This window comes from Ailuropoda melanoleuca, chromosome 1 (genome assembly GCF_002007445.2).
Source record: "Ailuropoda melanoleuca isolate Jingjing chromosome 1, ASM200744v2, whole genome shotgun sequence".
Classification (NCBI taxonomy): domain Eukaryota; kingdom Metazoa; phylum Chordata; class Mammalia; order Carnivora; family Ursidae; genus Ailuropoda; species Ailuropoda melanoleuca.
Genome location: NC_048218.1, coordinates 207,443,518 through 207,456,303, shown reverse-complemented (window position 1 = coordinate 207,456,303; position 12,786 = coordinate 207,443,518). Strand labels below are relative to the sequence as shown.

The following is a 12,786-nucleotide window of genomic DNA, read 5'->3' as shown; positions in this document are numbered from 1 at the left end:
TGCATCGCAAACTGCTTGGCATCACCAGGAACCGTGAGTGGTCATGAGATTCTGTGGCAAAGGGAGGTAAGGGCTGTTTTTCCCTTTTTTCCTTCTTTCCCTTATGCTAGAAATTTTTGATCTTCTTTTTCTTTTAGAGTGAAAAAGGAGGTATTGGTAAACTTTTAATTTAAACAGGGCATAACAATTAGATTCACAATTTTGAAAACTTGCTCTGGGTGTGTAGAAAATGATCAGGGAAAGGTCAGATCCATAAGCCCGGATTCCATTTAGAAGATAGTGTAATTACCAAGGTAGAGTGGACCTAACTGAACTGTACAAATAGAAGGAAAAAGCGTATATAGAAAGTTGACTCAGTAAGAATTGGTGTCTGGTTGGATATGTTGGGTCAGGGAGGAGTAATAGTGATATTAAAGTTTCTGCCTTTACCCAGCTGGTTGAGAAAAAAGGGAGAGGTTTAGGTTTTAAAATAGTGTTTTATTTTAGAGGTGTTGAGTTTTGAGTATTTTTTTAAGAACATCTGGCTATTGAGGTTCCATGAGACTTGAAAATAACATCTTGTAGTTTACAAAGAAGTTTGGGGTGGGTGATACAGATTTGGGAATTGTGGTGGTATTTTATAACATGGGAGTTGGTGTGATCACAAAGAGAAACCATGCGGAATTATAAAAGAAGGAGCAGGATGAAATCCCAAGACACTCAGCATGTAGAGGAATTGTAGGGGTACAAAAGCCAACACAGGAGCGTGAGGGTGAGTCATGGGAGACCTAAGGAGAAATCAGGAGAAAGGTGCCGACACAGAAGCCAAGGTAAGGGGAACTGTCTTGTGGGAGTGGATAGGAATGGAAGTGCTGCAAAGTGCAAATAAGATAAGGTCAAAAAAGTAATCTTTGGATTTGTTAGATAATTGGTAGCCTCGTGAACATAGCGCCAGGTGAATGGTGGGTGTGCAGCCCCCCAGGGTTCCAGCTGGCAGTCCAGATACACCCTGGGACTTGTTTTTGTACTGCCCTCAAACTACGAATGGTTTTTATCATTTTAAAAGGACTTTAAAATAAAAACCAAAAGTCTGTATGTCAGAAATTCTATGGCCTGTAAAACCAGTAAAAGAAATAGATTATTAGTCTGTTTCAAGATTCTTGACTGAGGGAAAGAAAAAGGTAGAAAGGGCTTATAGCCAGAGAGGACGACCAAACCTTCAAAAAATAGAGAAAAAAAGGTTCATATATACAGTTTAAAACAGTCTTTAGATAATCAGCTAATCAAACCATTTAGTTGAGAACGTGTCAGATAGAGACATACTTACACATATCATCACATTGGTATGATTTTAGAACACATTATTTTTCTTACTGTAATATGCACGAGTTTAACTGTGTACTTGGCAAGGCAGTTTATTCTTACATTTAATTTTTGTTTTAGATGGTAAAAGAACTTAAGTGCTATTTCTTTTAATCCACATTTAGGGATAGAAGATACCCATAATTATATAGATTTTTATACCTTTTGACAAAGCGGCAATTAATATAGATGAATATAGAATTAGTATATGAAGTTTTGTATTTGTGTATGAATATGTAGTTTCCATCTTTAATGTTCTCCTTCATACGATGTTTTTCAGTATTGAAAAGATATATTTGATCTGAATAAAAATTAGTGTTTATGCTTAAGTAGCATCTAATTGATCTTAACATTTCTTAATTTTGTCTCTTGACTTACCTTGTTAATTTTAAAATATATTTTCATCCAAATAAAATGGTTATTTTTGCACCTCAGGGCATTTCTCAGTTGATATTTTCCTGTTTGGTTCTTTTCAGCAAGTGTAAGTTGAACATTATAGGTGCCCAGCATCATCACTGGTACCAGGGATATACAATTAGATGAGAACTGCTTATGGTCTTAGGTAGATGCAGGCACAAATATGCAAAACTACATGATTAAATTTAATGTAATTAATTTTAGATTAAATCTATTACAGTGGTTTTACTGAGACGTCTTCTGATTGGATATCAGTTCAATGTGGATAACCTCAAGTGTCTGAAAAGATTTACCATGCAAATTCCCTTCAAGTGATTTTTAAATTGTAAAGTCAGAAAAATACTAAACTCTTATACAACAATTTCATTGTTTTACTGTTAATTATAGCAAAGGAAGATGCAAACTGTGCAGTGTGCGACAGCCCGGGAGACCTCTTAGATCAGTTCTTTTGTACTACTTGTGGTCAGCACTATCATGGAATGTGCCTGGATATAGCGGTTACTCCATTAAAACGTGCAGGTTGGCAATGTCCTGAGTGCAAAGTGTGCCAGAACTGCAAGTAAGTTTTAATTTCAACTCAAAGGTGTGTATTGAGATTAAGCGAGACCCTATTATTAGGTGCTGAAGGTCTGTGTAATATGATAAAGATTGTTCATACTGCAGCTGTATTCATTCCCACTGACTTCGTCATGTTTTAAAAAATTACTAGGTATTTATTAACATTATTTTGAAACAAGTCTAAACAAAAACTAATTTTAATAATTTTAAATTCCTCTGGTTGCCTAAAAATCTAATTTCAACTTGCCAGACATTTTAAATGAATGATATTAACAATTTAAAAGAAGTAAGCATTAGAAAACAAAGCGACTATTTTTGAGAGAGACTGGGGTGATTTAATAGGAAAATAAACCTCTAATTGTGGAAAGCAGTTATGAGAGTAAAAGAATTAGTGATATGTGTGAATTTTCATTCCAGGAAGAACAATTTATGCTAAGACTACTTTAAAAAAACAAAAGCAAACCCTGTATCTGTCTGAAAAAGTTACCTTCAGTCGATCCTAGTCACCATAATAACTGAAAAGAAGTACAGCTATTATATGGCATTTAAACGTTTGTAATGGGGTTATCCTTTCCTATTTGTTGTATTCCATCCTTTGGTTATTTCTCCAATCTTTTCTGTGATTTTTTTTTTTCTCCTGCTACTAATTAGCATGATAATTTGGGGAAGTTACCTGCCTCTGTAGCAGTCTTCAAATTGTTTACAAGCTGAGGACTTTTGTAACAGGAGAAATTATGCCCACCACTGCCATAATTAGTCTGTTTTATTGGTAATTTAATTTGATAATAGTAAGTGTCAAGATCTTATAATTATGTGGAATAAATAGGATGATGTGCTTTTATATTTTGGCAAAAATTAAAATACCAGCAAACATTTATTTGATATCTTATATCTGTGCCTACTTTCTTGGGAAGGAATAAGAGAACTTGAAGAAAGATTGCTTTTCCTCTAAGATCTTTCCATGTAGCTAAAGAGATAAAACATGCAATTTTATATGTAGAATTTATTAAACTGAGAAGAAAGAACTGGAGGCCAACTAACCCATCTTCCTTTTTACTTCTATTTGTCCCCAGGTTTTACTCAGGGCTCCTCTCTCAGATCTTCTTCTTGCATTCCCTAGTTTTTCTTTTCGCCTCCTCTTGAATTAAATTCTTAGTCCCTGAGAGTGGTTGATAGCCAAGAATCAAGGCAGAGCTCATGCTGTAGGCCAGCAGCCCAGTCTTTGGGGTAGAGGAGTGTTCAGGGAAAGAGTTTAGGTTTTTGACTACAATTCTTAATTATTACAAGATGATTCTTATACCTGTTTATTTAGCACTAATGTTTACGGGATATTCTAAGCTCTTCAACCAGAATTATATTAAATTCTCAGTGTCTTCATTGTTCACATTTTATCCTGAAACCAAGAGGACTAAGCTTATTTTGTTCAGGAATCACACAACTAGAAAAACAGCAGTCTGAATACAAATACAGGTCTGATGCCAAATTCGATCCTCTTTTTACTATTTGACAGTGTCTTTCCAATTCCCGATGCAAGATTTGTTCCTTCCCATGCAGTGGCACCTATCAGTTACAGCTCCTTCCCCTAGAAAGGATTTTACTGAGATATTTAAAAAGTAAAGGTCAGAGTCATTCATCTTGCCTTACCCCTCCTTCTCTGCAGGAATCCTAACGTGGCTTAAACAGGTTCACCATAGGTGAGCGTTCAGTAAGGATGATCCTGTAGGGACCTTAGGAAGATGTCTGTCTCATCCTTTAGGGGATTACCTCTAACATTATCTGGGCATAGACAAAACAGACACTGAGGTATTGATGAACTGGGCAGTTGCTAGGATTGATTCTTCTCATGATTACTTATGTTATAAACATAAGTTTAAAGATAAGGCATCATTAATGCTATCTTATTTTTTAGACAATCGGGAGAAGATAGCAAGATGCTAGTGTGTGATACGTGTGACAAAGGGTATCATACTTTTTGTCTTCAACCAGTTATGAAATCAGTACCAACCAATGGCTGGAAATGCAAAGTAAGTTGTTTATTTTTTTAAGAAAAATATCATCTGTATGCTTTTTATATAGAGCAGACAAATCGGATACCTATTCAAATCTATACCTTATCAACTTTTTACAAAACAGCTTTATTGATGTATAATTGATATTCAATAAACCACAACCATTTAAAGTTTGTAATTTAATTTGACACATGTACATTTATGAAACCATCATCACCTACAAGATAACGACCAAATTCATCACCCCTAAAAGTTTCATGGTGCTCTTTGGGAATCCCTCTTTTCCAACTGTACACCCATTCCCACCCCACCCCCTTGTCTTCCAGGCAGTCTGCTTTCATGCACCATCAATTAATTTGCATTTTCTAGAGTTTTATATAAATGACATCATATAGTATATACTTTTTTGGGGGGGGTCTGGCTTTTTAAACTCAGCATGATTATTTTGAGAATCAGCCATATTTTTGTGCATACCATTAGTGATTCCTTTTTATTGCCAAGTAGTGGCCATACCACAAATTGTTTATCAGATAACTTGTTGGTGAACATTTGGGTCATTTACAATTTTAGGCTATTACGAAAAATGCTGTTATGAGCATGTTAACATATGTATGGTGCTTCATGGCTTAGAAATTGTTTTTGAATGATTTATCTTTAATCTTTTCAGAAACTCTCGGAAATGTAGTGACCCTATGAGGATACAAAAACACAAGAGCAATAGTTTTAAAATCCATTGATTTAAAATCCAGAACTAAAACACACTACATTTTGGTGATTATGTAGTGATTTCATATGTACATCACATTTTTAAATGTGTATAAATACACTTGTATTAAATATTTGGAATCATATTATATATGCATATGTATATTGTCTCTCCCCTTTGGTAGTTTTAGTAAGTGATTATTTACTTGGATATTTATTTTATAGATGCTGTTAAAGATTCTCTTGGTTTTGAGAGTTAGAGGTCTGTAGACATTTTTCCGTTTTTTCATTGCTTAAGATATCAGTCTTTCTGCTTGGTGTGACACTTTTAAGATGTATTTTCAGTTATTTTTAATTTTTCCTGGATATTCTTTTAGTCAGTGGTTCTCCCTTCTTCCGTCTATTTTGTTATTTGCATCTTTATGGCCTTGTGGTGTTTTGTGCTGGTCTCTTTACACTTCCTGAGGAATATACTGAGGCTTTGTCATCTATGCCTCTAAACCCTGTAGGTTGGCTGATAACTTTACCTACTGGGCAGAGTTACTAGTATACCCTCAGGTAAACAGCAACACATTCTAGAAGTGCTTGTCTATGGAAGTACAAAATATTTAAACTCTTAAAGTGAAAGTAGAAGAATAAAACAAATTTGTCTTTAATTCTCAACTGACTGAATAAAACTAATTTTTTTTCCTGTTTGGAAGATATTTACAAACTATTTACTATGACTTTTCTATAAATGTTCTCTAGGATGGATCCGTCATAAAAGTAGTTCATGTGCTTCCTCTGAAATCTATATAGGCAAACTAATAAATTCCAGATGATGGCTGGTGAGGCGCTAGTGGTTAGTTGTCCAAGTTTACTTATTTGTAGAAGCAGAAAAGGGACTAAAACTCAGGTTTCCTGTCATAATGGTTTATCCCATATATGGCGCTCTCTCCCTGTGCTGTCATACTATTCTTATTGAGTAGCAGGGCTTTTCTCTCTAGATTAATTAAGAAATTCTTGATCTAATTTTCATTTTGTGTTAGGGTGTAGATCGAAAGCCTCTAGATCCATAGGCTGTCTCTGTACATCCCCCAGGTTGAGTTGGTTGTGTTTTGTTTTTTAGTGTCTAAATTTTATAGAACAGAAATGAAACTAGGCATAAACTTTATCTTCAATAATTACACGGACTTTTAAAAAATAAAAATACTAAATAGAATTTATAAAGTAATTACTAATTTCATCTGACATACAATTTTGCTTTGAAACTAAATTGCCAAGATTGGGTTTAATAGAAAGATATTTTCTCATGCCCAGTTCAGTGTGTAAGCTTTTCCTTTGGCTTTAATAATGCCATACAGAGAATGCCTATTGTATTATTGTATAAAAATAGTATTGATAATGCCGTGACCCTGTTAACTAGTTCAGAATAATCAGACCTCAAAGTGCCAGCAAGCAGTCCTTCAACATTAGATGTAATGAAGTGTCACTCAATAAAGTGCACCATTGTGGTACAATTGAGATCTGTACTAAATGAGAGAATCAATCCAATTATTTCTAAAATATGGAACATTAGTTCCTCATTTTAAGTTACTGGTATGTTGTTTGTCCTTTAACTGTTGTCAGTTGGTGTCAGTGAAGATAATCCTCTCTGCTGGCCGCGTGGATGGTGCATTGTTCCCTGTGCCATCCAAACAGCTCATTCTTTTCACCATAATTTACTGTGTAAAATCTTGCATCTTTTGTACACTCTTGACGGCACTTGGGACTAACATGATAAATACAAATGCTAAATGCAGGTATTAAAATCTGCATTGTGGTATCCTTGAAGATAGGTTAAATTTTAATTTTTTTAATGTTAGCATTTCTATGAAAACTTTCCACTTTTCAGAAAACACTCCTCCCAGACCGCATCTGTGATCTCTCTGCATCCTCTCTCTTGTCCTAGCGGCACAGAAACGCGCTCCTGTTACCTGTGCACCGCCCTTCTGTTGACTTCGGTGGGGCGGGCTTCAGACAGCTGGGTGGAGTGGGGTGCCCGAAATGGCCCCTGGAACCCGAGGGCGGGGGTCAGCCTCCAGGTGGAGGCTTCCTGGGCTGCCGGGATTGCAGGCTGTGAGGTGGCGCCAGCCTGAGGCTTCTTCCAGAAGCAGGGAAGGCGTTCCGGCCTCGGGAAGGAAGGCTGGCGGAGTTGGGGTAGGGGGTGGTTGTCCTAGGAAGGTCCTGGAAAGGTAGGCGAGCTCTCCTGGAGGACCGCGAGGACGCGGTGCGGGTGAGGGGGTGGGAGGGGACGCGGAGGGAGACCAGCACCTGTGCCAACGCCCCACCACGCCGGGAGAGGGGCACCTGGAACTTGCGGCGCGTCACCTGGTTCTGGGGCGGTGGGCGGGGAGTTCGGTGCGGCCGCGGCCCGAGGGTGGGGTCTGCTGGGGAGGGACCTTCTGCCCCGGGGACGGGAGCCTGCGGTAATTGTCCTCAGGTGCGGCTCGGGGAAGGCGGAGCCTGCGGGCGGACCAGGTGCGAGCTGCCGCGGGCCTCTCCGCAGTTCCGGTCTTTCCCGTCTGCTGGACGCGGAGCTTCCAGCGTGTTCTCTGGTCTTCATTATTGGGCTACAGAAAAAAACCCGCGGTCGGCAGGTTGTACGTTTATGCTTTCATCTCCTCCACACACCTTTACTTGCCCTTTTTCTTTTCTGAAGTAGGAAGGTGAATTCGAAATTTTTCTTTACTTTCTTAAGGAAAAAAAGCGTATTTTTAAGACTATAAATTTACCTTTGATTATAGCTTTGGCTGCAACCAGATATATTGTAATTGTAGCTATCTTTGTGTACATCCGACCTAATCACTGTATCATTTTGTTTTTAAGTTGTGCTTAAGCATGTTAACTTCTGCTTTAATTGTATTTAACGCAATAATTAGCGTTTTTTCTTTTTCACAAGTATTTTGATACTTGTGTAGTGACTTTAAGGTGTAATATTTGTGTTTATTAATTTTATTTAGATAGATGAAGTCCTTTTTATTTCTTGACTAGCTGATTGGACAACCTTTTAGGATGTAGATGAAATTGACCACTGCAATTTTCCTCATCAGTTTCTCCTTGTATTTTACTTTTCCTTTTGTAAACAATACTAATAATTTTTGGTTGCTATTTAGCGGGTAGGTCAGGTCAGTGTTGATATGTTGTGCTTTTTATTTTTTATTAGTGTAAAGCTACTCTCTTGTGTAATGCTCCCCCCCTTTTGAACCAGCTATTTTTGTTTGTCCGACAATATGGCCTCATAAGGCTTTAGTTTACCAGTTGAATGTAATCTGTTCACGTCTTTTTTATTTTGGATCCTTCTGTGTCATTTAAAAACATTTTTTTTTGAAAGGTTTAATAGAGTTAACTATTTAGATTAATGGTTGCAATTGAAATGCTTGGCTATTTTAAGACAAACTAGTTCTTTTGATTTCCTTTCTGTTTTTCTGTTCCTTTTATTTTCTGCAGTGACTTGCAATTAAGAATCTTATTTTGTGAATGTTAAGTTAGAAATGTTGAAAGTATAAGTGTTTTCTTCCCCAACTTACCAGTGAAAATGGAGAAATGAACAATTTTCCTTTTCCTTTCTCTCCCTTCTGTTTTAAATCAACTGAGACTGTAAACCTTGTCACTTTTTCCGTGAAAAAAAATATTTTTTCTGTGTAAATTTCAATCTCATTTAACCGCCAGTCGTCTTTGGATTCTTGGTTATGCTTCATTAAGGAATAGCAATTTTTCTGATAATCCTACGAATCTGAGAGAGACTGTTGTCTTCAGACTATGATAAGAACTTGTTTGGTACCATTTTATTTTACAACTTTTTCTTTTTTTAGGCTGTGGAACCCTCCCCTTACCCTGCCTCACTTTTTTTTTTTTTTTTTTTTTTTTTTTCCCAGTTTGTGTTCACAGAAGAAAAATCTTACCCCCCCCCCTTTTAATGTTCACTTAACTGTAATCTTTTTTTCTACTTAAGAGCTTTGGAATCTTTATTTTTGTCAGCTCTTTGAATTTGCTTCCAGGTTGTATCTGATTGTGATTCTGTATTCCTTAGTATTGCCTGGAACATGTTGACCACTGTCGGTCTCTAGTCAGTCCCAGAAACAGGTCCAAAGAAGTGTTGGTTAACTGTGCTTTTTTTTTTTTTTTTTAAATATTGCCATCTTTATAGTCTCTTTAATGTTTAGTAATATCTAGATAATTTTGTTTCCTTCTTTTTATTCATTATCTTCTTTGTTATGTTTTTCATTATCTAGGAAAATGTCTTCAGAATGCTGGGTTTATTTCTTGACATTCACTTTTATCTTTGTCTTGCTCTCTTACTAATTTGCTCTCTATCACAGTCTGCTGTGCTCTTTCACAGTGCCTGACTGAATCATGTATAATATTGCTAAGAATGCAACTGGATAGTTTTTTAAAGAAATTCTGTTCTGTGGAGGTATATAATATTGGTAAAAGATTAGTCTGTGGAGTCAGATCTCCACTCTTCCAGTTACAAAATACAGGATCTTTGGCAAATTATTAAGCCAATTTCCCGCCCAGAGAATGTTAGTAGAACTTAACCTCACAGGGGTGTTGGCTTTAGAGAGATGATGCCTATAAAGTGTCCATCTACCATAATGTCTAAATTAAGGACCCGAAGAATTATTCTGGAGTTTTCCATAGGAAGGCTTATCCACTGAGTAATTTGAAGAATGATCCTTTCCCTCTACTGTTAAATTCTTTCATAGATGTCTATAGTCTTTAGTCATAATTGTCCATTTGTTTAACATTTGAAGGCCTACTGTCTGTCAAACACTGTGGAGGGGCTGGAGATGCACGTGGGCAAACAGGTCTGACTTCATGGGGGTGTCACACTAGTGAGGCCGCTCACACTGTAGTAAGGGTAATCTTTTCAGGAACTTTGTTTTATACCAGTCATTGTCAGGTAGGTTTCTTTTTCCTGTTTCTGTCAAGAATGCTGTGTGTTGGTATGTCATGAATTTTTTGAAAAATAATTTCAAACTTTAGAAGTTGGAAAAATAAGAATACCCATACTCCATTTACCTTTTACCTTTGTTAGGGTTTCAGTATCGTTGCACGTACTCTTTTTCTCTCTTCTTCTTCTCTCCATCTCTGTTTTTAGCCCTACCATTTGAGGGTAATTTACATATACTGTGTCCTCTTTACCCCTAAACACTTCAGTGTGTATTTCCTAACCATAGGGATATTCTTACGTAATCACAGGGCTGTTATCACCTTCATATGTTTATATCAGTATAAGTATTTTCATCTAATCTGTTACCCATATTTCAATTTTGTCACTTGATCTAACATCCCGTATAGCATTCCCACCCACCCATGTGGGTTCCAAGATCTACTCTAGGGTAAGCTATTATATTTAGTTCTCACTTTGGACCCTTTTAATCTGGAAAATACCCTGAGTCCTACTCTGTCTTTTTGATATTGACGTATTTTGAGGAATAGGGTTCTTCCCCACATACCTGGGTTTTTCCCCTCGAGATAGAACTTTTCTCACTTTGTCTTTGTCTGATACCTCGTCCCAGTTTAATACAGAGTTTTGCATTGTTGGCCAGAATACTGCCCAAGTGATGATGTGCCCTTGTCAGGGTGCCTTTGCTAGAGGCACCTGGTGCTTATCTCACCCTCATAGGTAACGTGCATTCTGATAATTTGGTCACGCTGCGGTTAAACTGCTCCAGTATTTTTTCCCTCTCTCATAATTAATAAAACATTATATGAGGAGATATTTAAGACCATGTGAATATTTTGCTCCTCAGAATTTCCTCCAAGATTTTAGGAATCACTGCTTGATGCATTTTTACACATTGGTTGTAAAATGATGCTTTTGCAACTCTAGCATTCCATCACATTTGCCAGTCAGCCCTCTGCACTAAGCAAGAACTTTCCCTTCTTCTACATGTCACAATTATTTGTTTACTGTCAGTATTGACTGAAAAATTCATGTTATTTTCAGTAATTCATAATTCTTCACCTAATTCATTTTATGCTCAAATTGTCCCGCATTTGCCTTTGGTAGCCTCTGTAGGGTGGCTCCTGTGCCTTTGTGACATACCTTCACCATTTATTGGAGCACTTTGTTACATTTTGGCATCGCAAGATGTCCCAGCTCATCTTACATCTCCCTGCCCCAGCCTGGGAATCAGCCTTCTTTCCCATATGTAGGTCCGGTTCCTTTAGTGGAAAGTGGGTGTTTGGTGTGCTTATTGCTACAGGGGTGTTTGCTTCTTTGTCCTTTCAGCAGATGGGGCAAGAAATACGTGCATGTATTTACATGCACACACACGTACGTACACAAGTAAATGGGCCTGTAATCCCATATGTACATAATTTATAAATGACAGTTCTCTGAGTAGAACTGAGTAGAACTGTTTATATAACTTTGACTTTTGAAAGCATGTTAATATCCTATATATTTAAAAAAAGGGGGGAATAAAATCAATTACTGAGAGCAAACTGAGGTAGGTTTGTTTATTCAGTTGAACAATTGAGTAAACATGTTGGTGTTGTTGAGACTACAGAAGAATAGATATACAAGAATGGGAGAAGGCGAGAACTCAGTGGGGGGATCAGAATTGGAGTTATTGGTGTAAATTCATTATTTATAAATATGTTTGAGTATATATGTTAATTCTTACCTCTTGAGCCCCCAGTTTTGTATCCTGCTTTATTTAATTCTTTCATTGAATTTATGATTGACTCTCTATGGTTTTCCAAATATACTATCTTGTCATCTACAGATAGTTTTATTTTTTCTTTTCCTATTGTTCTGCCTCTTTTCGTTTGTTTCAGTGTTTACGTTGGCTTCAGAACCATGTTAACTAAACAGTAGTGGAAATAGGCAACATCTTTGCTTTGTTCCTGACTTTAGTGGGAATGCCTCTAGGGTCCCCCAGTTAAGTACAATCCTGGCTTTATAAGCAAGAAGTGTATGTGTATCACATTTAGAAAATACCCATCCATTTTTACTTTCTGAAGAGGTTTGTTTGTTTGTTTGTTTGTTTGTTTTAAAAAGCACGGCTTTTGATTTTTTCCGAAAGCTTTTTCAGAATCTATTGAAGTACAGTAATTTTTTTCTTTTCAGACCTAATAATATGTCAGATTTTACTAACAGATTTTCTTTTCTTTCCTTCCTTCTTTCTTTTCTTTTCTTTCTTTTTTCTTTTCTTTCTTTCCTTTCCTTTCTTTCCTTTTCTTTTCTTTTCTTTTCTTTTCTTTTCTTTTCTTTTCTTTTCTTTTCTTTCTTTTCTTTTCTTTCGTGCAGGCAGGGGTTGGGGGCTTGGGGCATGGGAGGGGCAGAGAGAGAGGTAGAGAGAGAACCTCAGGCCGACTCCATACTGAATGCAGAGCCCAATGCTGAAGCAGGGCTTGATCTCACCGCCCTGAGATCATGACCTGAGCCAAAATCAAGGGTCTGACACTTAACCAACCTACCCAGGGGCCCCTAGATTTCCTAATATTTAACCATTCTTGCATATCTTGTATAAACTCTGTTTGCTGATATTTTATTCAGGATTTTTACCTCAATATTTATGAGTGCATTTGTTTTAAATCTGTAAGACTTTAGCAAATCTTTGGTTCATGCTAGTTTCTCTTTCTTTGATAAGCAAATCTTTCATATACGACAGCTCAAAAAAGCAGTTTCTTTTTTTCTGGTGTTTTAGATTGGAAATTGGAGTGGGTAATGAGATCTTACAGTTTATCAGCTGTGTGCCCAGGATTTTAAGATGGGTTGGTT

General features: G+C 36.9%; 1 protein-coding gene across 1 annotated transcript in view; it reads left to right on the top strand.

Moving 5' to 3' along the window:
• The window catches only part of KMT2C (lysine methyltransferase 2C), a 200,504-nt gene that overhangs the window by 82,490 nt on the left and 105,228 nt on the right, over positions 1-12,786 (top strand). The window contains exons 9-10 of the mRNA XM_034639824.1: positions 2,146-2,317; positions 4,226-4,340. Of these exons, the coding sequence (XP_034495715.1) occupies positions 2,146-2,317; positions 4,226-4,340 (287 nt within the window). The remainder of the gene's footprint in view (positions 1-2,145; positions 2,318-4,225; positions 4,341-12,786) is intronic.